General features: G+C 32.8%; 2 protein-coding genes and 1 non-coding gene across 4 annotated transcripts; 2 read left to right on the top strand and 1 right to left on the bottom strand.

Moving 5' to 3' along the window:
- The first annotated feature begins 2,939 nt into the window (after positions 1-2,939).
- On the top strand, positions 2,940-3,149 carry LOC140971919 (small nucleolar RNA U3). The gene has a single exon (XR_012174393.1). It is a non-coding gene; the product is annotated as a small nucleolar RNA U3 (small nucleolar RNA).
- Positions 3,150-7,518: 4,369 nt separating this feature from the next.
- Positions 7,519-16,057, top strand: LOC140970221 (intermediate cleaving peptidase 55, mitochondrial). Of its 2 annotated transcripts, XR_012174094.1 has the most exons (15): positions 7,519-7,681; positions 8,242-8,316; positions 8,440-8,703; positions 8,919-9,011; positions 9,933-10,139; positions 11,121-11,224; positions 11,513-11,579; positions 11,650-11,757; positions 13,000-13,092; positions 13,484-13,574; positions 13,708-13,778; positions 14,054-14,109; positions 14,638-14,698; positions 15,456-15,654; positions 15,839-16,055. XR_012174094.1 is itself a non-coding variant. In XM_073431872.1 (14 exons), the coding sequence occupies exons 1-14, from the start codon at positions 7,625-7,627 to the stop codon at positions 15,567-15,569; spliced, it is 1,461 nt and encodes a 486-aa protein (XP_073287973.1). In that variant the 5' UTR covers positions 7,519-7,624; the 3' UTR covers positions 15,570-16,057. The 2 variants fall into 2 exon arrangements, 1 of the variants encoding a protein (XP_073287973.1); XM_073431872.1 differs by having other exon boundaries at positions 15,456-16,057.
- A 2,775-nt stretch (positions 16,058-18,832) lies between these two features.
- On the bottom strand, positions 18,833-24,015 carry LOC140970217 (alkaline/neutral invertase A, mitochondrial-like). The gene is made up of 6 exons (XM_073431859.1): positions 23,071-24,015; positions 22,004-22,163; positions 21,574-21,785; positions 20,104-20,597; positions 19,885-19,933; positions 18,833-19,500 (listed from the first exon to the last, which is right to left on the bottom strand). The coding sequence occupies exons 1-6, from the start codon at positions 23,803-23,805 to the stop codon at positions 19,174-19,176; spliced, it is 1,977 nt and encodes a 658-aa protein (XP_073287960.1). The 5' UTR covers positions 23,806-24,015; the 3' UTR covers positions 18,833-19,173.
- Between the last annotated feature and the right edge of the window lie 991 nt (positions 24,016-25,006).

Below are 25,006 nucleotides of genomic sequence, written 5' to 3'. Positions count from 1 at the left end.
CAGATCGCTCGTAATCATGTTTTTTATTTTCATCCAAATTAAGAAAATAATTCAGAAGAGAAAACTAAGAGCGTGTAGACCTGAAAGATTAAGACATGTTCTACAACATACTCACTTGTAAACCGAGTTCAGGACCACTCCAAACTTGTATGTTTATCACCCCGGTCTATTACCATCGTAGGCAACCTATTAGCCAGGCCTGGTAGCCCCATTCTCTAATTCCGACGCCAAGTGTTTGCTGTTTTGACAAAGAGAGATGCATTCACAATTGCAATCACATTAAATTGGAAAATGTACAGTAAAAAGTTGTGCCTACACACATGAAATGGACAGAACACACAACAAATCTCGAGTGAGATAACACGTGCGTTTCCTAAATAGTTTTGAACCCATCTTTTGCCTATTTGCACCATTGCTTGGATTTGAGATCTATCCTGAATTCATTGTCGCATTGGTGTTCGATTCAGGACCACTTATAGTATTGTCGGCAGGATTTCTTCACCAACATACTTACCATACATACACCGTATATTTTTATATATACGTATAATCATAGTGGGTATTGTTATAGACTTTTTAATTCACATAAGAAATATACGTTGGATCAATTTTATTTATATGTGAATAATTATGCGTTATGAGTTGTATATTAAGTTAAGCCCAAAATAAAGTGATCTACTAGGCTTTAATGTATCAAATAGTTTGTGAGACTTTAATGTATAGAGACATAATTGTAATTTCTCTTTTTCATGATTAGACTAAAACAGAAATATCAGAAGATAATAATATACATTATCTATATATGGGTCATTGTTCCCAGATCGCGCTTCATCACGTTCCATATTCTCTTGCCTATTAAGAAAATAGTTCACAAGAGAAAACTAAAAGATTCTCTCGGTGAAAAGACCGTGTAGATATGGAAGATCAAGACACGTTCTAAAGAAATCAAGATCACGGCTTCAGGCACGCTTCCGCTTAAGTTTTCGGTCAAATTTTTTATGATTTAACATGATGGATTATGTAATTTATGGGTTTTTCTCAACAATATATACGGTGAATACTTCTCAAAATTGAGTACGTACATACAAATAATGACGCATTCGTCGTGCTTGTTATTTTCAATGCATATATTCTGTAATTAAATGTTGTTTTTGATAAAAGTATATGTTGGTGAGCCAAGATGGATGTTAATTAAAGGAAGAAAGATTTGAAATTTTTGAGATTTAATATACTCTCTTTTAGTAATTTTGTTTTTCTTGACAAAAACCCACCAAGGTCAAGGTGGGAACACATTAGTCCTGCTCTCCAACAAATACACGTGCATCCATGTGACTTTCAATTAATCTCCCAACTTTTGCTTCACACACCACCAAGAAACTCGTGTACCCATGTTGTTATTTTGCAGTTTCAATGGATACCAACATTATTATTATTATTATTATTATTATTATTACAATAGAATAGGGGTGGGTACGGTACGGTATACCGTACCGAACTACGGTACCGTATACCATACCGTAAATATCGGTATGAAAAAATCCATACCGATACCGATACCGGAAATTCGGTATACCGAATGTTCGGTGTACCGAATTTTCGATATGAAAAAGTTCATACCGGATACCGTACCGACACCGAAAAAATGTCGGTATACCATATCGTACCGACACCGAAAAAATGTCGGTATACCGAAAATATTTTCGGTATACCGAACTTAAATTTAAAAATAAAAATAAAAAAAATTATTTACCGAAATACCGAAAAAAAATATTTACTTACCGATACCGATACCGAAAATTTCACCGTACCGAAATTTTCGGTATATTGATTTTTTCGGCCATTTCGGTGTTTTTTCGGTACGGTATTTCGATATTTCGGTATATTTTCTCAGCCCTACAATAGAATTAGTCTTTGAAGCGCATTTTACACTTCACGTTTTACAAAGTATGCAACTGGCACTAATCAGAAGGGGGAAAAAAATTTAAATTGGTGCATGATTAAGTTAAAAAGTTGTTTTTATTTTTGACTTAAATTGCTTTTAAAATCCAATTACAATTAAAAAAAAACCATTTAATCATATTGGTAAGAATATAATAAAATAAATATATTTCATTAGAGTCGTATATAACACAATTTTAGTTTTTTTGAAATATAGTATTGATTTTTTTAGAATTCCAAAAAGTATTCAACATGAAAAAACAAATCTTTTGCAACAAAGAGAAATCAGAGACACGCGGCCGCCGAAGCAACATTATGGTAACGCATAAAAGTCACACTAATTGTCCCGATTTATATGTCTATTATGACCGAAAATTTCTGCATTTGATTAAATTGTGTCCAATAGGATTTGAACCTATATTATAGGTTTAGAAGACCTATGTCGTATCCATTAGACAATGGACGCTATTCATTCTTTTTTTTTTTTTTTTTTTTTTTTTTTTTTTTTTTNAAAAAAAAATTCTTGTTTGAAGTGAAAACAAACAAGATTGGATTTTATTGTATATAAGATAATTTTTTGAATTCTACATTCAATGAATAAGTAATCCTAATTATTATATATATATATATATATAAGCGGGTATTAGGAATCGAACCTTCATATTTCTAGTTAACTTCATGGTTTTTCGACTTGTATTTTAATTTAAATATAAATAAAACAAAATGTAATTTAAAATATTTTTACCAATATATTAAACAATATTTTAGATGCGTATATAATTTATTTATTCAGTTGTAATTGGCCAACCTTAAAGAAATAAGCTTCTTATATTCAGCTGTAATTGGTCCTACGTGCGGTTGCTTTCTTCATTTAATATTCAACCAATCCCCCTTTGAACTTAAAATGACGCAAACAACCTTATACAAGCAAAACTAATCCCACATTGGCCAACCATAAAGAAATAAGCTCCTTATATTCCTCTTAGCAACCTCAATTGAGCACGACCTTACTTGAACAGGATCTGTTCTATAGGCTCGTACCTTCGTGTCCTTGAGTTCTAAGGAGGCAGGAAACCAAGTCTGGTGGATGAACTATGACTGCAAGATCAGAGCGTGATTAACATTTCCATGGTTCTCGGCCAGCGGATCAGTAGAGGATCGTTCTCAGCCCGATTCGGGACTGAGATGGTCTTGCAGTTGTCTGACAGACTACCAAATCTTTTTTGCTCTGAAGCTTCTCTCCGATCAAATCCCATCTCCCATTGGTAGCTCTAACAACTACCATAAACTCTTCAAAAACGTTGATAAAAAGGATATAAGAAGAAAACCACTAATACTTTGCAAAGAATGCGCTTGTTTTTGCCATTATTTTTTGTAAATTTGGGCTCGAAATTTCAATTAAGGGTAAAATTAATCTTTTAGTTAGATCATATATCAATTAAGTTATTTATAATAATTTATGTACCAGTTTAATCATTTATTAATATTTCATTTTCCAAAATTTGGCAAAAGTTGTTCCCCGTTGAAGATTAACATTTATTTTCTTGAGCCCGATTGATATTGTGGGCCCGAACAAAGTTCCATACATGCCCAATCCAGTTGGGAGATCAAAGATTGGGCCAGGCCTCGTAATTGAGCTCAGCTTTTAATTTGTTTATATATATTTATTGAAATAAAAACTGTTAAAACTAAATAAAAACTCAAACGTCTCAAGGGAAAAAAACAAAGTGAAAAAAAAGATACCATTATTATTTGAATAAACAAAAAAATCGAATATTTAAATTCTTCTACTTTTTTCTTCGGATTAAAACTAATGTTATTTGCACTCCATTTTATGTTAGCTACATTCCATTGAATACATAAATTTATTCACGAAGCGAAATGAAAACAATAAAATAAAGTGTAAATAACAACACACCTCGGATAGGTGAGTAAGATCGACCTGATAGTATCGACACGAGACTCTCTTTATTATGGTCATAATAACATCTTAAATAAATATTTGTTAGAGATGTAGCATATATCTATCTACCTGCGGTGAATAAGTTTATAAAACCATTGTTTATTATTACAACCTAATTTTATCAGTTTTTTTTAATAATTTTATTTTATCTTATAAATGAATTTTTAACCCTTGTCCGGAAAACAAATTTTAGACGAGAGAGTAGAAGTGAAAGTTATATAGAAACACGGAAAATGAACCAAGTAATTGTTCTCTTGTTGGACAAGTAATTATTACTCTAAAGACTTGAAAAATCTTATTTGCGTTAACATCATTCACATGGACATTTCAAGTGATTTTGGATATAAAAGTTGTAGCTTAAAATAATAAACATTTAAATGAGTCAAACTTTTTTTAAAGTGTTTATATTAACATTTGAATAAACGTTTAAAATTGATTTTTTTATTTTTAAAAAGAATTAGAAGTATAAAAAAAATCATAAATTACAGCTTCTAAAATTAAGTCTTTTTTTAAAATGAATTTTTTTTAACCAAACACTACATTTTTTAAGAAAAAACATTTAAAAAAAAAAGTGATTTTAACCCATGAACTTCTTTAACAAAACGAGTTCGTTATTTCACTTTTCAACAAAAAGCACCACCAAATTCAATAATTTGAAAGATAGATTACTTTAAAATGATGAATCAATCAAACAATTTTTTTTTCAAAAAATTTTTTATTTGTAAAATATTAGGTAATTTATCGTAAAAAATTTGTATTCTTTTTATTATTTAAAAAAATCTTTATTTATTTAAATATGTATTGTTTTATTCTTCGAAAAATTAAAAAAAGGTGTGTGTGCATATCGGTCAATTTATTTTTTTATTTTTTTTTCTATTAATATAATCAATAAAAAAATAATAACAATAGTTGGAATATGAACATTCGTAAATTTTCATAAACAAAATTCTTGACTTTGTGTTATTTATTATTTTAAAAAATATTTATTATTATTATCATTCATTAATTATATTACTAATAAAAAAAAAGTAGACCAACTACATTCTTTCTTTCGAAAACCAATCAACCCTGTACATGTGTGTGTGTGTGTGTGTGTGTGTGGCGAAGGATATCTTGAATAATTCTACTGCAGGAGGAAAGAAACGATCCTGATCAAAACCCAATGATCGAGGCTGATACTTTAGAGCAACCAGAAAACTTGAGACGCACGGTTTGTCAAGTTCTTGTTGATTCTAGCTCAGAGGGCTTTCACTTTTAGGAAACAAAAGTCAAGCGGCGGTGGTTGCTAGGCAACCCCACCGAAAGCCACGACGATCGATCCTAGCTTAGGGGAATGCTCTGATGTCCAGAGTTGTTTCAAAATCCGGGAAATTTTATCTATTTATGCAGCGGCTTCGGGTCAAGAGATAAATCTTCAAAAATCATTGAAGTGTGGGCTGGACGAAGTAGGGATCTTAGGGAGGCGGCGAAAGAGCAGTCGGGGAGGTTTCGAAGGCCGGGATTGAAGGATCTTTATCTCGAAGTGTGGATGAATATGAGGAAACCTAAGCATGTGTGCATGAGTGACTGGGAAGCAAGAGAGCATAGTAATTACGTCATGAAAATGTTATATGTACGGGAAAGTTATAAATTAGCTTATAAAATAATTTGAAATGACAAAATTATCTTTGTGTAAATTGTATTTGAAAAACTCTTTAAAAATACATTTAAGATAATTTTGTAACATAATGTATATCTTCCATTGTACATGTAGCATGACCGTATACATGTCTTGATGTTTATGCTTTTTACAAGATTTGTCACAAGATTATATATGCTTAACTAATTAAAGGGTTGGTAAAAAAATTAAAGATATTAAATAAAGCTATATTGCGTCTCATATATTTCAAATTGTGTGTTTGATGTGAGAATGAAACAAGAATTACTTATGACTTGAGCATAAACCACTATAATTTTGATTTATCGATAAAAAAAAAAAAAATAATACATGATAACATGAATTTGAGGGAAACACGAACAAAGTTAAAGTCCCAAGTGCGTAGGTGACTCGGCCACGACTCGATAACGATATTGGGTATCATCCGACCAGTGTATAAATATGTGAGGGAAATGTTTTGGGTATCAATTTGTTGGAATTATATAGAAAACATATTGTGTATTTTGTTTGTATTATTTAATATTGTAATAGAAAATACTATTTAAGCATTAAATACATATAATAACAACGTGGTAATCTCAATCACGTTTTCTTTGGGACACTCTTTTCCAATGATGTATTTGTCAACCAACTTTCTAGCATTATTCGTCATAACAGAAAGAGCTTTGGCTATCAAAAAATATCATGGACTTCTATGTTGTTTGTAGGCAGTGATATAAATGAGTCAAGCTGTCTGTAAATTATTCGAAGTTCGATTCGATAAAAGTTTGTTTGAGTTAAATTGATGAGGTTCATTAAGATAAACAAACAAATGTCAAGTTTTACAATATTTGACTTGTTAGCTCGTGAACATGTTATTTAGTAGACTTCTGAGTTAGCTCTTAAAGATAAATATAATAGTTCGATATTTGATTTATAGTTTTTACTTTTTACTTATAAAAAATATGAAAAAATTTATTAAATTTATTTGTTAGAATAAATTTATAAATTTTAATACGAATAATATATTTTTATCTAATATATAATTTATTTTTAAATTTATTTAATGAATATTTAAATTTATGATTTATATATATATTAAGTTCGTTTAAGTTCGAATAAATTCTTAAACTATTAATATATTTGTTAAATAAAACTCGAGTTCGGCTCGACTGTAAGTGAGTCAAAATCAAACATTAACAGAGAGTTTGGTTTGACTCGGCTCGACTGGATTACATTCCTATTTCTAGGAAAAATCTCTGTTGGAGTGCAATGATTGTCTTACTAAGTAAAACAATCGAAACATGATGTTTTGAGATGATTTATGATTTAAAATATTAGATAGCTTATTGTAAAGAGATAAACATTCGATCATATAGTTAATATCATAGCTAAGGTTAAGAGTAGAGTTGTCAAACAGGACAGCATAGCGGATCGGCCCGCAACCTGCCATTTAGGTAGGTTGAGATATTGCTAACCTAACTCGCCATTTTTTGAGACACGCCTAGGGCTGCAATCGAGATGGGTTTGAAAAAAATCCAATTACTCGAGTTTGAGCTGGACTCGACTCAAGTAGTAATTTTCGAGTTCGACTCGATAATTTATTTAGTTACTCGAGCTCAAAAAACTCGATTTCAAAATTTATCTCCCCAATATTATTAGATTATATGAATCCCTATCTTATAGATCCCTCATGTTTTTAGGATATTCATGTCATACAATTTTCTCATAAATAAATAGCTGCGATTTTATTTTAAGCAAAAATTGTTGATTATCCAAATTATTCAACTTCCAGTTCTTTTTCCCATTTTTCCCCAAAACATGAAACAAACAATTTTTAAAAATATTTTTCTTATAAAATAGTTTTAAAAAACAATTAAAAAAATCTTTTTTAAAAACTAAAATTTCTTATTTTTGTTTTTTTCAAGAACAAGTAACCAAACAATGCATCTGCTGGCCTAAACCCTAAACTGAATTAAAATGCAAACTTTAAACTCCCAGTAATTTCTCGTGCTGTCAAGCAATACACAATAAGGAAAAAAATTCCAATCCCATCACATAAAGAGAGGAAACTAAAGCGACTAGTTATGCATATTGCTCGAAGAAATCTACTGCGCATATACCCATCCAATGTCTTGAATCAAGTTCGTATTTTTCCTACATACCCACTGTCATTTCTCTCTGTTTTTTTTTCGTTTAAACTCGTTTCCATGTTCTAAGTTGATTCATTTTTGAAGTGGTTGCGTTGTTTTATATATTCATTTCCCTTGTTTTGTGAAATCTAGAATCGTAATTCAATTTGATTAATTGATTGGTTTTGTCCCTGGGAGTTCTATGGGCGATGATTCAAGTTCAGTTTGAAGTTGACAGTAGAGTGGTTGTATATACTGTAAACGATTTTTTTTTTAAATAAAATAAATTGAATTCACTTTTATTTGTGCAAGAACTGGTAGCTGAGCCTGTAATTCACTTCCTGCTCGTTTTAAGTCTTTTATCTACCATGTTATAGTCATTGGGTTATTCATTTATTTCTCTACGAGTCCATTGCACTTGTTAGTTGTGAAAGAAATCATCTTTTGGATTACATGTACGGTATATTATTTTAAAGGTTGTAGATTAGTTCACGTTTTTTATGGAGTATATTATAGAATTTATATGACATGCATTTTCTTTAACTCATGTTTGTGAGCCATTGATTAAAAAGGTAGTCAAGGTCAGTGCACATTCTACTTGGGCAGTTCGTGATGTGGGACAGCCATCGGCTGCTACACACCCTCAGGTGTTTCCGTGGAATTTGCTACACGTTCTTTCATTACTTACAACACTGATGTACGCTATTATAGCAATTGAGAACTGACTATGGACAGGGAAAGTTAAGCTTTTGCTATCAATTTTGTCGTAGATAATGAAGGAAGGAGAGATTACACCTGGCATAAGTTGTGAAGAATATAACTCCAGACGGAAGAAATTGTTGGAACTTCTTCCACAGAATAGCCTAGCGATTGTCGCATCTGCCCCAGTGAAGATGATGAATGACGTTGTGCCATACACATTTCGACAAGATGCTGATTATCAATACATCACCGGCTGCCAACAGCCAGGTGGCATTGCAGTTTTAGGTCATGACTGTGGTTTATGCATGTTTATGCCAGAAGCAAAGCCTGATGTAAGCCAAAGGATTTCCATACAATTTCCCTTATTTTTTAAAAATAACCTGTTAATTATTGTTCTTCTAAGAAGATAACAGCGTGCATGTAATCCAAGATACAAGTAACTCCCTTTGAAGTAAGACTTGTCTGAACCATGGAAATGACAAATACCAAATAAACTTTGAGAACGAAGCTATCAAGTTCTAGTTGTAACAATTAGTTCATTTTTCAGGATGTCATGTGGCAAGGTGAGATTGCTGGAGTTGATGTAGCTCTTGGCACTTTCAAGGCTGACAAAGCTTACCCACTAAGCATGCTTGATAAGGTATTGACTGTCTTCCTCATAGCATATTTCATATACTTTCAACATATTTCATATGTGCATAAGTGAGATACACTTGGAAACATAGTAATATTTCATACTAAATTCTAAATAGTTCAATAATTGCTGTATCTTCCTAAATTTTTCTCCAGATTGAGGTTTATTTCACGAGGTGAAGGTTAGAAATGGCTATGTCCATTGCTTTAGTACTAATGTATTCCCCTCATCTTATCATCAAGAACTATCTTTCGTTTGTGATTTGATTGAAAATAACAGCTTATTTATCTATACTCCTGATGTCTCAACTGTTTGTAATTTCAACTATTTAAAGACAAATTTTATGTTTGTACTACATGTAGATTACAATTCATCATTAGCTTTGCAGCTCTGCCTGCAAAACAAATAAGCCCTGTTATGTTTCACCAACGATAAAAATATTGTTTATTCCAGATAATCTTTTTATTTGTAACTCATCAATTGTGTTAAAGGATTGCCTCGCTGGGTTTATAAAGTTTAGGAAGCGTGGATGAATATGTGATAAAGGTTAACTTTCTAATAAGGTAAATCATTGAGATAAATCATTTTGTGCTTTTCATTATGACAGTGGACTACTAGTCCACTTTGTAAAAATTCTTATTCTAATATTAATAATATACGTTTCTTATAAAAAAAATAAAAAATAAAAAAAATAAGGTAATCTACATCTGAAATATAATATTTTCCATTTTCCGGTTTAGTCGTTCACTATCTTTCCGAGAAATAAAATTTGAAAACTCGTTTGCTTGCCTCTGTGCCAACCTTTCGTACATAGATCAAGTCCAGTGTTTGGGTTAGGCTTATAACTAACACTGTGTCTCTGGCTTTAGAATTTATATGCTCTATTTACTTTTTTTTCCTCCAACTCTCTTAACTTTCTTATTTCAGATTCTCTCAAGGATGATAGAAAGATCGTCCCTGTTGTTTCATAATATTAGTACATCTAAATCTATTTATACAAACTTGGAGGCATTTCAAAGAGCAACTTTCAATGGCAAAGTCAAAGATTTTTCAGTCTATACTCACGAAGCACGGTGGGTTAAATCTCAAGCAGAGCTCAACTTGATGAGACATTCTGCATCTATAGCTTGTCAGGTATTGAGTTTGTGTAAGGGTTAAACAAGCTTATTCTCTTGGATGCATTTTTTCTGTCCAGGCGTAGTCTCCGGCTCAAACTACACCTTTTGGTTATATTCATGAGCTTACAGTTTGAATAGATGATCTGGAATTTCCATGCATGCCCTTTTACCTTTTGAAAGTTATACTCTTAATGAGAGATCAAAACTCTAGCACAAGAATAATGTTCTGATTTATCACACAATTTTTATATGGATGCTACTGGTTTTTTGAATGCAATTTCTTATATGATGCTACTGTTTTTTTGAAAAATTTATTTTATTGCTGTTTCTTATTACACACTCATCTTCGGAATCAGTGAGCTAATAGTTTCAGTATATGCATTTTTGTTTCTTCTCTAGCCATCACATTTTCCATTGTCGGAACTATTTTTAAAAACCAAGCTCACCATTGATTTCTTCAGACTTGCTGCTGCCCTTTTTTTCAAACTTCATGATTTGCCATTCTAAATTAGATGTGCTTGGATAACATGTTATGTTCAGAGAATCACGCACAACAATTGCAAATGATAGAACAGTACGAAAATGGAATATTATATTGAATGAAGAAATGGAAACCCAGAGTTTAGGTGCTCTGTACAATATTTCTCTCCCTAGCAAATGCTAGTGATCACTCAACAAAAATATAACTGAATATTCTCTCCTCCCTTCTAACTGATATTTAAATCCCCCCTCCCACATCATGTGTTTTCCCCTTGTTCCTTCTGGTATACACATTTACTATTTTGGGTTTCTCAATGTTTATCTTGCTTGGGCCTTTTGCTGTATCTGGGCACATTGGACCCAAGTCCCCCACAATTGAAGTTGGGCTCGTAACATAACCCAACTAAACGGCATTGAACGTTAAACTCACACTCCACTTTCTGACATGGTAATTTGCCAGCAAAGTATTTTCCTACTTTTCCTCTGTGATAGTTTTTACATAGTTCATATTGGATAGGCTCTACTCCAAACGATGATGCATTCAAAATTATTTCCTAGCGAAGGAATGCTTTCAGCAAAGTTTGAATATGAATGCAGAATGAGAGGCGCGCAAAGAATGGCGTAAGTGTTTTCCTTTTTACTTGTAGAAGTTGATAATGGGCAGAGCAACATCAAATCACAAATTTGCTTTCAATCCCTTTCTACAAGATGAAAATATTACCTTGAAGCAAAATGTTAGTGTGGAGAAATTTAAACTTCCATGATGATGAAGATTGAAAAGTTTCTCTATTTTGAAAAATCTATCTTTATATCCATTTCCTGCAGTTGTTAGCAAGGATATAGACTGTGATTACCTATTGTGTACCAGGCTGATGATTTTAATGTCATCTTCAATTTTTGTTTTTACAGGTTCAATCCTGTAGTTGGCGGAGGGCCCAATGGAAGTGTTATACATTATGCAAGGAATGATCAGAGAGTGAGTCTGACTCCTCTAATATTTCCATTCAAATTCCATTTTCTAATTAACTCATGTAACTTATGTACAGATACCGGAAGGAGACCTTGTCCTCATGGATGTTGGATGTGAGCTCCATGGTTATGTTAGTGATCTTACTCGTACGTGGCCACCTTGCGGAAGATTTTCATCATCTCAGGTATCTTTGCATTGTTACATCTTCTCATAATTAATTAGGCAGCCTTTCTTCACCATAGTCTCGTGACTGTACTTTTATAGATTTTTCAACTAGCGAAACTTTTACCTATGTTCGGCATTTTTGAAGACATCTTTACCCCACTAATAAGAGCTCACTTATGAGTGCATGCACTGAAGGATGTATAAATGGAATTTGAAGTAGATGTGTACTCCATTTGAATGTTTCTTCTTGGTTTGTGTTTTGTTGTTAGCAACCAATATATTTGTGGCAGCCATTTTACTACAATTTTAGGTTCCTTGATTGATTATATATATTAATTTTAGCTTTTGATCATGTAAAAGATATTACGGTAAGGAAAATTTTATTGTTTAAGAATAACCAAATAAGTTGTAGGACCGAACGCTTGCCGCTTTACCAAAAGCTATAGCTGGTGATAATGTTGCAATTCAAATCTTTTAAACCGCACAGCAGCTCAAGGACCACGGTTCGATCGTTCTACCAAGCAGGGACAATTATTGCCCCCGACATAAGTATCAACTTAATCTACCCAGCCACGTAGTACAAACAAAAATATTTATTCTTTTGACTATCAATTTGGAGTCACTTGCGTGTGTGAGATCTGTATATTAATCGATGGGATAAGTGTTTGATTCACGAGTTAGGTCGGCAGGAGTAATCTCTAGAATCCGAACAACTAGTGGAACGATCTTGCATTTTGTTACTTCACGATAAGGATGCCATGTTCTTAAGTAGGTATTTTGAGCCTCCATCCCGCTTGAAATATGAAATGAAAGACTAAAAAGTGACAGATGTCAAGCTTCTTGGTTGGGCACATTTAAACAAGGCTTTCTTGCGATCACCAATCCTTTAGGCCACCATTCATGTTGGTCCTAGATTGTGAAGGAGCATAACAAGGATGCCAAATATCCAACAAACGGGTGATTGTTATGTCCCACATGGACTATTGGAAAGAATGGTTTATATGTGGTGGCGATAAACTGCTCTTAATGTGTGACTAATTTTGTGTTTTTTTCTGCTGTGATAAGATGTTTGAGGCTTTTAATTGTCCTCCAATCAAAGGGTTAATGTGTGACTAATTTTGTGTTTTGTTCTGATGTGATAAGATGCTTGAGGCTTTTAATTGTCCTCCTATCAAAAGGTTAAACAGTTTCATTTTTAAAGCTTCAAATGATTTGCCCTCTGATGTTAATCTAGAGTAATGTTTTTCATGTGATTATTCAGGAAGAACTTTATGACCTTTTATTGGAGACAAATGAGGAATGTGTAAAGCTCTGCAGACCGGGCACAAGCATTCGAGAAATACACAACTATTCGGTAAAGCTTGAACAGACCCGACATGTCTTTCTTATGTTCTCGTTGCTTAAATTAGATTAGATCCTTGGATAGAAAGTAGTTTCTCAGTTTTAGTTTTCCCTTGTTTTCAACTTGACGTAGTAAAACAAATGATATCTAGGTACGTCTACCTTTATTATATATTTTTCATGTTTGCGTGTACTTAGATTGGGAATCATTTGGATATTGGTTGTTTTGTTCTTTTGAGAAATTACCAGTGCATTCTTCTATGTTTTTAATGTGTTCCTCGCATTTTATTTGCTGTAACATATTTTACCTGTGTACCACGAACACTAATTTGATTATTTTGCTATCTCTGATCATCAATTGAGAAACAGCTTACTTACTATAAAGATTCCTACTTTTTGGTTAGGTCAATAAATTGAGGAGAGGATTTAAAGAAATCGGAATACTGAAAAAAGATAATCCTCAAAATTACCATTCGCTGAACCCAACCAATATAGGTTATAAACTATTTCACCCGCTTTTCTACTTAAATTTTTTGGTATCAGAAATTTTGTTTCTGGATAAATCAGCTGTATGTATCGTGCCTTGATATTTGTCCTGATTTGGTGCCATTCATTAATTATATCCTAGGTCACTATCTTGGAATGGATGTTCACGATTGCTCAAAAATTAGCTATGACCGCTCCTTGAAGCCTGGTGTTGTAAGTTTTATAGTGATTTGATGTTTTAACTCTTTTGTTATGAAACTGATTTAACAGTAGTAATTGGAAGAAGGATTGATTTTAACATTCATCTATCAAGAAAGTAATGTTAATTTGATGCACCCAAATTGTAGCACTGACTTGTTGTTCATTGTAGTTGTAAACAAAGGGACAAGTAACAAAGATACCTCCACTTGCTTTTCTAAATCTGTTTTCTGTTTTCTGCCTTCTTCTTGTTTCTTTTGTAAATCTTATACTACTTTTTCCGTTGACAGGTAATCACTATTGAACCAGGAGTTTACATTCCTTCTAATTTTGATTGTCCAGGGAGGTACATTTGTCACTTTACTACCTAATGTATCTATGTTCACTTGCAAAACCCTAAACCAGACTCGAAACTTATGCTGCATAAGCCATTTGGAGGAAATTGTTTTGATTGTTCGATGATCAACCTACATGTTAGAGCCAGATATACCACAGTACGAAGATGCTTCCAGAAACATAAATAAACTTTTGGCTGTATTATCTAAGTAGATGTCTCTGTAAGTCAATCAAAAGAAACCACGAATGTTTTGATGCTCTTACAACACGAGACCAGTAATTTCTATTAAAGGGCGCTTGTTGTGTGGTCAAATATCTCTTACTTGATATTTTCTCCTGTTAGTAGAAAATGCTTACTTTTCCCACCATGTTGTACTGGTTAATTTTCTCTAAATTACTGAGTTCACTTCAAAATATCTCTTAATCCCATCCTTGCCCTGCCCTTGTTTAAGCTGTAAACAGGATTGTTTGATTTTCATTTTGATCAAGCTATTAGTAATCACTTCAAATTATTCATGAGGTTGGGCATGATATGTAGGTATCAAGGAATTGGGATAAGGATAGAAGATGAAGTTCTAATCACAGAATCAGGATATGAGGTAACTCTTTGAAAAAGTAATCTTCGTGGATAATTGCTCCATCATTTGGGAGTCTTATCATTTTTTTTATGGCTGGATGGTGTATCAACTCAATGGTATGTTAAAAGAGCAAATATCCAATGTGAAAATAAATTGGTGAGAACCCCCTTTGTGTTTGTTGAATACATGTAAATTGAGCCCAATGACAACTTAAGCTTTGTGAAATAGCAAGCTACCCTCAACACCAATATTTTTTCATTTATAGATGATAACATCATGAGCAGCATATTATGTTTTCTGGATCCTTAAAAGTATGTTAAAGGCCTACGGTGTCTGGTTAATTATTCCCAATGTTTCTGGAAATGTCGTGAAAATTGCTTGTTGCGAAGAATCTGGTAGAACATTCCACTAGTTTTTTGTCCTTTAAAAAGTTAATTGAAAATCCAATCTTAAGCGATTAGAAGTGTTAGGAAATAAAATTTCAAGAAACTACATATTTGTTAGAGGGAAGTAAATTGGTCTAATTCATGTGAGTTATAATGTAATGATCATCGGACAGTATAGGCTCTATCACACAAGCTCTTCGGAAACGTAGAGGGGCGATCTTCCATTTGGTTTTTTCACATACCACAGGATGCTATATCCAACTCCACCTCTCTCTAACAGTTCTTTTTTAGCTGCCGAAGGCTACTGGGAACTTCACGAACATCGGTGTCATCTCACATATGACACTTGACTAAAATCTGTTGGCGTGATTTCGAATTACCATTCTATGTAGGTACTTACTGGTTCAATGCCGAAAACTATTAAGCACATGGAGTCCTTGATTAACAATTTGTGTAATGGAAGTGGAGTGGAGACTCAAAGCCTCATGACAGCGACCATTACTTGATCAATCCCATGAATTCAAAGATCAAGAGTTGTCATTTTTCAAGAAATGAAGCCCTCTAACTTCAAGCACAAAAGGAAACAGGAAGGTATTTCATTACTGGTCACGCGCATATTTTTTTGCATTATTTTCTTGAAAAAGCTTTCCTCTCGATGGCCAGCTCTTAGTATGAGTCCCTTTACTTTTGGGTGGTGGGGGTGGTTTGAGGTGAGTGGATGTCAATCTTAATGTTCCTGTCTTCTTGTTCTCAGTTAACTTTTTTTTTTAAACAGATGATTAAAGCATAATTTTCCATGGGATAGACATCTGGACTTGAATTTATTCCAAATATTATTTTGGAAATTCTGATGTAATTTATCTAACTTTGAGGCTCAGCGTGCCAAATACAAGGTGATAGTGATGCAGATTTGTTGAAATTATAGATTTTGTAAAAACCAAAACATCATGTTGTTTTTAATTAATTTAACAACCTTTTTTTATACATAGAAAGTGTGTTTTTAGTGCCAAATCCAAATATAAAATTGTTTAAACTTCTATTTATAAAATAATTTTAAGAAATTCAGCTTAACAAATAATATCATCGAATTTAATTGAGATTTTATGTTCTTTCTACAATTTTAAGAAGATGCACTTTATTGGAAGAATAGTAAATATGATAGTTCATAGTAATGTTAAGATAAGATTTGACAACAAATAAGCGTCATTTAAATTAACTAGGAAAAAATACTGTCGTGTAACATGAAAGCAGATGTTTTGGAAAACGTGTTTTTAATAATTGAGCACACATATCCTTAAAAACACTACTTAAAAACACGTACGAACAAAGGTGTTTGTTCAGGAATTTAACTCTTATTTTAATTTATCTTAATAACTCGATATTTTATGTCTTTCTTATTTTAATCTATTATTTTCTCATGACTATAAAATTATCTTGTCATCATATTCATTATGCACGTTTGTATTTTTTTTTTAATATTAATCATTTGTATATATATATATATATATTTTGTTCCAATAATATCTTCTTATAATCTTATTTTAGATTTTATTTTGTTTCTCTGTCATCATTTTGGGTATTAAGTCAAGTTCTATTGTTTGAATATTTTGCTCTTTTGAAAAACCAATAATTTATAATTTGTTTTTTGTTAATAATAGAAAAATAGTTTTATATTATTTTCACGTTTTCTAAAGTCATGTTTTTTATTTGTTTAATCTCGAACAGTTGATGCAAGATGCATATCACGAATTTGATTTATTCTCTATTTCATGGACATATTTCGAAGTAGTAATACGATTTTCTGTAATTGCTTAAAAATATTGTATCTTTTTTTTATATATATATAATAAATAGATTAATTTTAATATATCTACTTGTAAGAAAAAACATATATTTTATTTTTCCGTAGTAAATGAAACTTAAATGAAGATAAAGAAATTTTAAGGTTGTCGTACGATGTTACACCTAGTTGTCTAACAGTATATCAAAAAAAACTTTGTTACAAACACCATTTCGATGGTTCCAGTTTTAATTAGAGATGAGACCAAAACCAAATCGCTTGAATATGGTTCCCATTACTAATAGTTTCGGTTACGGTTGAACTAAAATTTATTCATTAAATTTAAAGAAGAAATAGCAATATAATATATGAGAATGTGGCTTAAAATTTATATATGATGAGATTTTCAAATTTTAAATTAATTTACAATTCTAGTTTCTATTTCATATGATATTTTCTTATTTTAGCCATTTCTATTTTAAATAATATCTTAAATTTTAATAATTTTTAATCCAAATTAAGATATGTTGGGTCCGGAAATACAAGTTATAATAAAACATGTTATTATGTTACTAATATATTTCATAGTGTGTAGTTGGAAGAAGAATTTTTAAATAAGCAATCATGCTGGAACTCGAATTCCAACACAATTAAGTTTTTGATGAAGCTGGTTGTTTTGAGCATATCTCATAGCTCGATGATCCAAATGACCAAAATTTAAGACAGTTGAACAACCAACACAAAGAGCTAAAAGTCATATTTATGTCAGCTCGACTGGTTCGGATGTTATCTAGGCAAAATATTGGTCGTAAGATCGAGCTGAGTGCATTTGAAAAAAACAACCAGCTTGAAAAGAACAGTCCTTGTATTTTGGTCATATCTCTTAGCTCGATAATGATTCAGCATGTGTTACGAAGTTTAGACAATAATCACAAATTATCTTCACAAGTTGAATCCTGAATCAGAGCTTAAGCAAGAGAAATATGGCGATGAAGTTACTAGTTTTGCACTAGTTGTACTGAATGAAAAACAAGTTACAACTTGTATAATATTGTATTGCGAGCATATCTATCTTATAAAAACTCAAAATTAAGTGATTATTGATTATATAAAAATCTAAGACAAATATCTATAACTTTACGTCATCACTTTGCCCACAAATTGACAAATTAAGAGCTATAACTATGTAAACAAACAACCCGACTTGGACTAGCTTGGCACCAGCTCGACTTGGATCAGCCCAACTTTTGACAGCCCGACTGGACCAGCTTGGTCAACTCAGCTTGGTTAAATCATCTCGGTCGACTAGCACAATAAAATCAGCTCGATCTCAGAAAAATTTCAGAAACACGAATATGATCGTTTCAATTCTAGATGTGGTATAGAAGCTTTCTAGACGGTTATTGGAGACTATAAATACAATACTTTGAAGCTCAAATAAAAGCTTTTGATGGGGATTTAAAGCATGATTAAATTATTAAAAGAAAGATGAGTTGAAATAAGATCAAGCACAAGAAAGTGAGATGTGAGAAACAAAATAATAGATGAGTTTTTAAAGATAAATCATCCACTCAAAAAGAAGTTTGTAGAACATTCTTTCATGTTTAAGTATTGAAAAATACATTATTTGAAAAATTGAAGAGAGCTCATTCACACAAAATATATATGTTCTTCAAAGAATAAATGAGTGAGAACTTTTGCTCAAAGACAATAAAGAACGTGTAATTGGTTGTTGACTTGTGGTCAAGAACATTGAGAGTGTGCTAGGATTTCTAATTGAGACTGTGTCATCGATTGGTTCGGTATTGTATAAAAAGTTTGTATAATTCAAAGTCTTCTAGTTAAATTTTTCTGACTGCAGAAGAATGAGTGACACAATAGTTATTAATCTCCAGACATTCATAAAAAAATTTGTGCATTTTTAATTTATCGCATTTATTTATTCTCGTTATTTTTAGATGCATTGTTAAAATATTTTAATGTTTCATATGTGAGAATAAAATAATATTTTGAACAGTATTCATAGCATCAAAGCATAGGCAAATATATGCTTCTTGCTCTATGAAATTGATTACGTAATAAAAATCTCATATTCCCAGTCTTGTAAATGAAATACATCGATATAAACTTGTATAGTTAAAATAAACTACGAGGCCACTCGTATAAATTTGAGGGCACTTCCACCTAAGAGCATCCCAAGTCGAAGCAACGATATGTGTGAGAAACTCAGTGCAAGTTGTTTCGTATAAAAATAACATCATGGGATACTCGTAAAGCTACCTAATGTAGAGCAGAAACCGGATCTTGTCTATTGGAGAATCTGGTTTTTTTCAGACTAGAATCTGTGACTTGGCAAGCCTACGGGAGCACTTCTTCCGGCTTGAGTTGCTCAAAGCACAGACACAGGTTTCAAGAAGATCATAGTCTTCTTCCCAAAACAAAAGGGATGCCATTTTAGGATTATCTAGAAGCATTTTAGATGTCAGATATCCAGCGATAGACCATGTTTGGTACAGTCTAGCTTGCTTTCCTATGAACTTTCCATTCCTTGTGTCGTAATACTCAGGCCATTGATCTGTTTGAAGCCTTTTCTCGGCTAAAGTGATTGCTTCCTTGGCCAGTTCTGTCCTACCCATCTTCATGCATGCCAATGTGAACTGAGAGAATATGAGAAGAATTCAAAAAAGGTTCTTATAGATCAACTTCAATGACAAAGTATAATACTCGTCTTTCATTTCTCTCTGATTATTTGTCGTTGATCAATATAGATTCATGAGAATCTGGTATCAACATAACATACTTGGAGTATATGTTTGAGTTATGTGGACCAAATATACAAGAATTCACCCTCTGAAGTTTATAACAACATTAACCTGATATTTATGGCTCTTTTACTTCATTTCCATCATAATGGGTTAATGTTATTTAACACCATCTATTCATCAACTAAAACAAAATGAATAATTTATTACTGTAGCTACGGGATTCCATTCCAACAAGTCTCTTGCAAACGAAAAAATTAATTTCCAAGCTATTATTACCTGCCATAGCAGTGTTGGCCACGATCCACCATTATGGTACGACCAAGGTCTGCAAATATTCCAATAAATGACATTCAGGACATAGTATTTTAGCATTTAAAATTTTCAAGCCTGCTTCATGATCACACATAAGAACAGAGTTATACATGTTTGTAGTAAATAACCTTCACATACACTGGAAATTGAAATCAACACATGACACAAGTTGTGGGAACTTACGTATTCTTTGGATCACTGCCGGTGATTATTCGCCATTCTTCTGACTCCAGAGCAGGGTAACATATCTTCAAAGGCATTTGACCAATAAGATCATCCCATTTTGCTTCTATAAGATTAAGTATAGCCTCGTTCTGTTTTGGAGTACCCAAGGACGACACTATGGACCAGAGATTTCCGAGTGTGAAGAACCTAAAGTCCATGTGAGCTGGCTGCAGATTGCCGATAAGATAACCTCCCGTCTCAGGAATCCAATGCATCAACCATTGAGGAATTTGTTCAGGGTATATATTAAACTTGTTAGTGGCTTCCATGGAATATTCCTCAGTCTTATATCGGTAGATTTCATTAATTTTCTTCAGATCAACCCAGTAATATTCGCGAATATGAAATGACAGCGCACTGAGCCTATTGCTGATAGCCCTGACCAAATTTTTGGATCCATCATCTAATGTAAGCATCTCACGCGCACATCGAAGTGCTGAGTAAAACAAAGCCTGCAATATGAAACATGTTAAGAGCAAGCCTTTGAAGTTCCAAAGTTTCTATCTCAAAACAATTGTGTGTATGCATTTGCTAGGAATTTTTTGATAGCTTTATCACACATACTCTCCTATAAATTCACAGGGAAAGTAAATCACACCACATTCGATAGCGAACCAAATATGCAATTTTTAATTGACATCCCGAGATAAATTGTACTTTGTTTTGTTCTCTATTTTTCCAATAATTGAAATATGAACTTCTTGGACAGTTTCTATTAAATCAAAATATCATACAAGCATTGTTTCAGTACCTAACCATACACCAAACTAAAAACTATCCAAGTGCAAGAGGATGCTCTGTCACTTCTTATATCTTCACTGGGAATTGTGTTCTATAATGTGAAGCATTTTCTCATAGATTCTAAGAGATCCTTGCTTGCAGCCTAAACTATGTTTCAAAGAGGATTAATGCCCATCAAATAAATTATCATATCCTTGCCCAGGGCTATGGTTATGATATTAAAGAGAGAGTCAGTGAACCTTCTCTCCTCCTCCCAAAGAAAGTGGATAGGAAGAAGGGCTAATGGATAGAGAGGGGGAAATATCTCAGGTGACACTCACACAACAGATGTTTTTCTTTGGCTTGCATGGAGTAGTTAAAAGCAACGAACAATACAGAAAACAGCACAATCAGACAACTTAAATTATGGATTTAGAGAAAATGAACTTTTAGATGTCATTGTGCCTAGATTTCAGAATTCACGAGGACATATATGAGCTTTTCTTCACCAACCTTAACAGCTAAAATTAATGAGAGTTGCTATCAATTTCAAAAAATTCGAATAGATAGTTATGTATCAGAAAAGAAAGTCCATGAGACTTTTGAGCGACCAATAAAAGTAAAGAAAACAGTTTGTAAAAAAGGCCCAAAATAAAAATGGCTAAGATATTTATAAATAAACATACAAAAACTGGGGGAAGAACTTACTTGAATCTCTAAGGGATGCCCATGAATACCCATTCGTCGATCTATCATACAAGAGCCATCAGTGACAAGCAATGAAGGAAACATATCGAAACCATCAGACAAGCAAAGGTTTAGAATAAGTTTTATCCCTGTCTGAACATCCACCCGTTCCTGTAATGCATAGTCACCGGTAAGCTTCCCATAAGCTCTTAGTAAGATGATCCACCATAGTCCTACACAAAACTTACAATTTTAATTTTTAAGAACCAGCAAGTCGATTTGACACAAATGGGTGTTCTAATTCATATGCAGTTGAATTAAGCAAAGCTCATTTTCATAAGAAATGAAACTAGGAAGGGACAGAGATAAGAAAAGAGATCAAATAAGGCTACATATTATTCAAACTCAAATATAACTATCAATCACTAGCATTAACTAGAAACACACGTACCAGAGTCGACAGGTGCTACACGGCCGATAGCTGACTCTCCAAAATCAGGATCTAAAACTTCTTCGAACTTGTTATCATCTAAAGCTACGAATCTAACTTTAAAACTTGCTGGCATCAATCCCTGTCCAGGGCTGTAACAGTCCACTGTTTTCTCCCAACTCTAGTAACAAATAGGAGAACATAAGGAACAATAAATTTAAATGAGAAGAATTATGAACCAAATCACACCCCAAGTGACCTCCACCAAGATCAGTAAGATAAATATTTTAGTAAACCAAGAACTAAGCCTGAGCAACAAATCATTTTCGTACTTACCTCATTGGTTTATCGTTATCATCTTTTAACCATGTAGTTGCTCTAAGAAAATGAATAGCACATTGTAGACTGAAACTTAAAAGGAAATTGCAACAAAGAGAAACCAGCATTGCATTTCTAACTCGACATGCATTTATGTACAGATTTAAAATCTACTTTAGTTCTCATCAACCGAAACCTTCAGCATACACTCATATGCCAGAGTAAAATATAGAGTCAAAGGTCTTCTCTGTTACAACAAATAAGAAAAGCATTTAAAATTGTAAATCTTCTCATAATTAAATTCATTCAACCTCCCAGCCACCACCACATTGGAATTCCCAGAAAACTTGTCGAGCCTCGATCTTTTAAAATGGAAAAGTTTACAAGTTTCTAAACAATATTCCTATAAAATGCCACCACACACCGAGATTCGATTCCTCAGCCGTATTTGATTGATCCCAATTGTCACGTATTTCTTCCACTCTAAGTTAACTTTCTATCATTTGCATTATGCAATCATTGGATACCTCTAAAACATGTAAAATAATCCACTCAAACAATTAACTTTCCATAATCTCAATCCATTGAAAATGGAGTCTTAAAAATGACCAATTTAGGGGGGAAATTCAGCTTTTGTAAGTTTAACAACCTACAAGAATGTAGAAAGTGGAATTCATCATATATCAAATTTAAAAACAAAATAAATATAATGCACGGATATATCATCGATATATGTGTACGTAAACGGACAAAATTGAAAATCATAATACCTGTAGCTGCAGGGTGTGAAGCAGAAAATTCCTCACAATCTCCCCTTCCCCCTTCAGCAAAAAAGCGAAGGCCGACGGTACAAAATCTCTTATAAACACCTGATCATAGTTAAGAGGCAACTTGTCATTAGGATCATTCGCAGCCATAGTCCCCAGAGGACTCCCACAATACGTCACAACGGCTTTCCTCAGCAGCCTCCACGCCTCCTTTTCCACCTCAGACTCTTCTTTACCTGCTCTCGCTCTCTTTGTTTCATCTGTTCTCTCACTTTTTACATCATTTTCGAGATTTCCACATTCTATCTCATCTTCATTTACCGCTGCATTTGAATCCAAATCAATCTTCTCCACTGCCAATGGCTTGGCATTAAGCCCACCATGCACATAAATTCTCTCGAAATTCTTGTCATTCACGTGGGTTTCAACAGAAGTTGACAAATCCCTGATATTTGATGCAGCACTCACAATCACAAAATGGCTTCTTGGGCAAGAATCTCGACAGAGGGTGTTTGACAAAATACCCGACCGACTCCAATTCCCATTTTGGGAAGAATATGATCTCTGCGCATTGTTGAATATGGTCTTAAACCCCGAAAACCGAGAGGAACACGTGTGAAACTTGTGGGTTCTAAATTGAAAATTAGAACAAACCGAAAACTTGGAGGATACGGGGAAAGGAACAACCAAAAAAGGCGCGTTCTTACAAGGCAAAAAGATTCTACAACCGGGCTTCATGTTAAAAAATCTGACCAATTTATTCCAAAAACTAGTATTATCACGAACCAGAAACGAAACAAAGAAAAAAAGTCCGCAACAGCCCGTATAATATGTACAAGAATCAGATACTACGCCACTAAAATCTAGTTCTTGGTCACCAACATATGTATAACAAACGGATATAAGAAATGTGGCGAGGGCAAAAATTCGAGGAAACACAATCAGATTTTGTGGGAAAGAAATAACGTGTATTCTTGAAAAATGGGCAATGGTCGATTGTGGCTTGTGGTGGTACAAGCAATCCCTGTTAATAATAGCCGCGGCTTCGACAAGTGGGGCATCGTGTATCCCATTGCATTTTGAAAGAAATCTTTCCCTAAATTTGGATAGCCCTGCCGACCCACATTTTTTTAAAAAAAATTTTATTTTTAAAGAACATCATTGGACATATTTTGTTTTCATAAAAGACAAAAAGAATATGGTCCATGTGAGATTTCACGTTTTTAATTAAAAATATTTATAAATCTTTTTTGTCAATATTTAGATTAAATAATAGTCTTGGCAATATATTTGGATTATTTGTTGTTTTTTTTTTTAAGTTTATAGTGTTTTATAATAACTTTTTTTGGGTATTTTTGGGTAAGGGGCAATATCATGATTATATGCATGCTTATTATGTAACCTTCTCTATTAAAATATGCCACAATAAAGAGTGCATGTTGAGTGTATTTATAATTTTCTTTATATATGTCGTCGATTTCTTAATTTTAATTTGTCTGAATAATTTTATTTTTGCTTTTATTTATTTAATTATGCTTAGTAATTATTTATCTTTTGCTCTTTAGAATCGGTAAGTTATTAAAATTTGAGGTTATTAAAAAAAATGGTGTAACCTTGAGAGAGTAAAGGTTGAGGTTTTCCCATCTCTCTTCCGTTTTAGTTTAATATAATAATAAATAATAAATAATAAATAATAAATATATTAGAGATCGGGCATGTTGTACATACACGAAATTTACCATGATTACAACATGTTCTTATTTTAGAGTTTCAAACCTATTAACCATTACTACTCGGGGAAAATTACAAGTCAGTCTCAAATGTTTGTTCTATTTCCCGATTCAATTTAACCAACAAGTATAGCAACTCAAGTTGGTTAGGAAAGAGTCTGGTCGAAACCTTCGTGACAAATCCTAAATTCGGAACAAAAGAATTTAGA

Source organism: Primulina huaijiensis, chromosome 2 (genome assembly GCF_012295235.1).
Source record: "Primulina huaijiensis isolate GDHJ02 chromosome 2, ASM1229523v2, whole genome shotgun sequence".
Taxonomy (NCBI): domain Eukaryota; kingdom Viridiplantae; phylum Streptophyta; class Magnoliopsida; order Lamiales; family Gesneriaceae; genus Primulina; species Primulina huaijiensis.
The sequence above is the reverse complement of the archived record's forward strand: the minus strand, read 5'-3'. Positions and strand labels throughout refer to the sequence as shown.

What these genes read in the sequence shown, in the direction of transcription:
- LOC140970221 (XM_073431872.1), top strand. Translation starts at nt 7,625, where the DNA reads ATGCATATTGCTCGAAGAAATCTACTGCGCATATACCCATCCAATGTC. An exon ending in GAAGATTTTCATCATCTCAG is followed by an intron (nt 11,758 to 12,999) that starts GTATCTTTGCAT and finishes GTGATTATTCAG; the next exon opens with GAAGAACTTTATGACCTTTT. An exon ending in TCACAGAATCAGGATATGAG is followed by an intron (nt 14,699 to 15,455) that starts GTAACTCTTTGA and finishes CATTCTATGTAG; the next exon opens with GTACTTACTGGTTCAATGCC.
- LOC140970217 (XM_073431859.1), bottom strand. Translation starts at nt 23,805, where the DNA reads ATGAAGCCCGGTTGTAGAATCTTTTTGCCTTGTAAGAACGCGCCTTTT. An exon ending in TTCACACCCTGCAGCTACAG is followed by an intron (nt 22,164 to 23,070) that starts GTATTATGATTT and finishes ATTTGTTACTAG; the next exon opens with AGTTGGGAGAAAACAGTGGA. An exon ending in GGCATCCCTTAGAGATTCAA is followed by an intron (nt 20,598 to 21,573) that starts GTAAGTTCTTCC and finishes TTCATATTGCAG; the next exon opens with GCTTTGTTTTACTCAGCACT.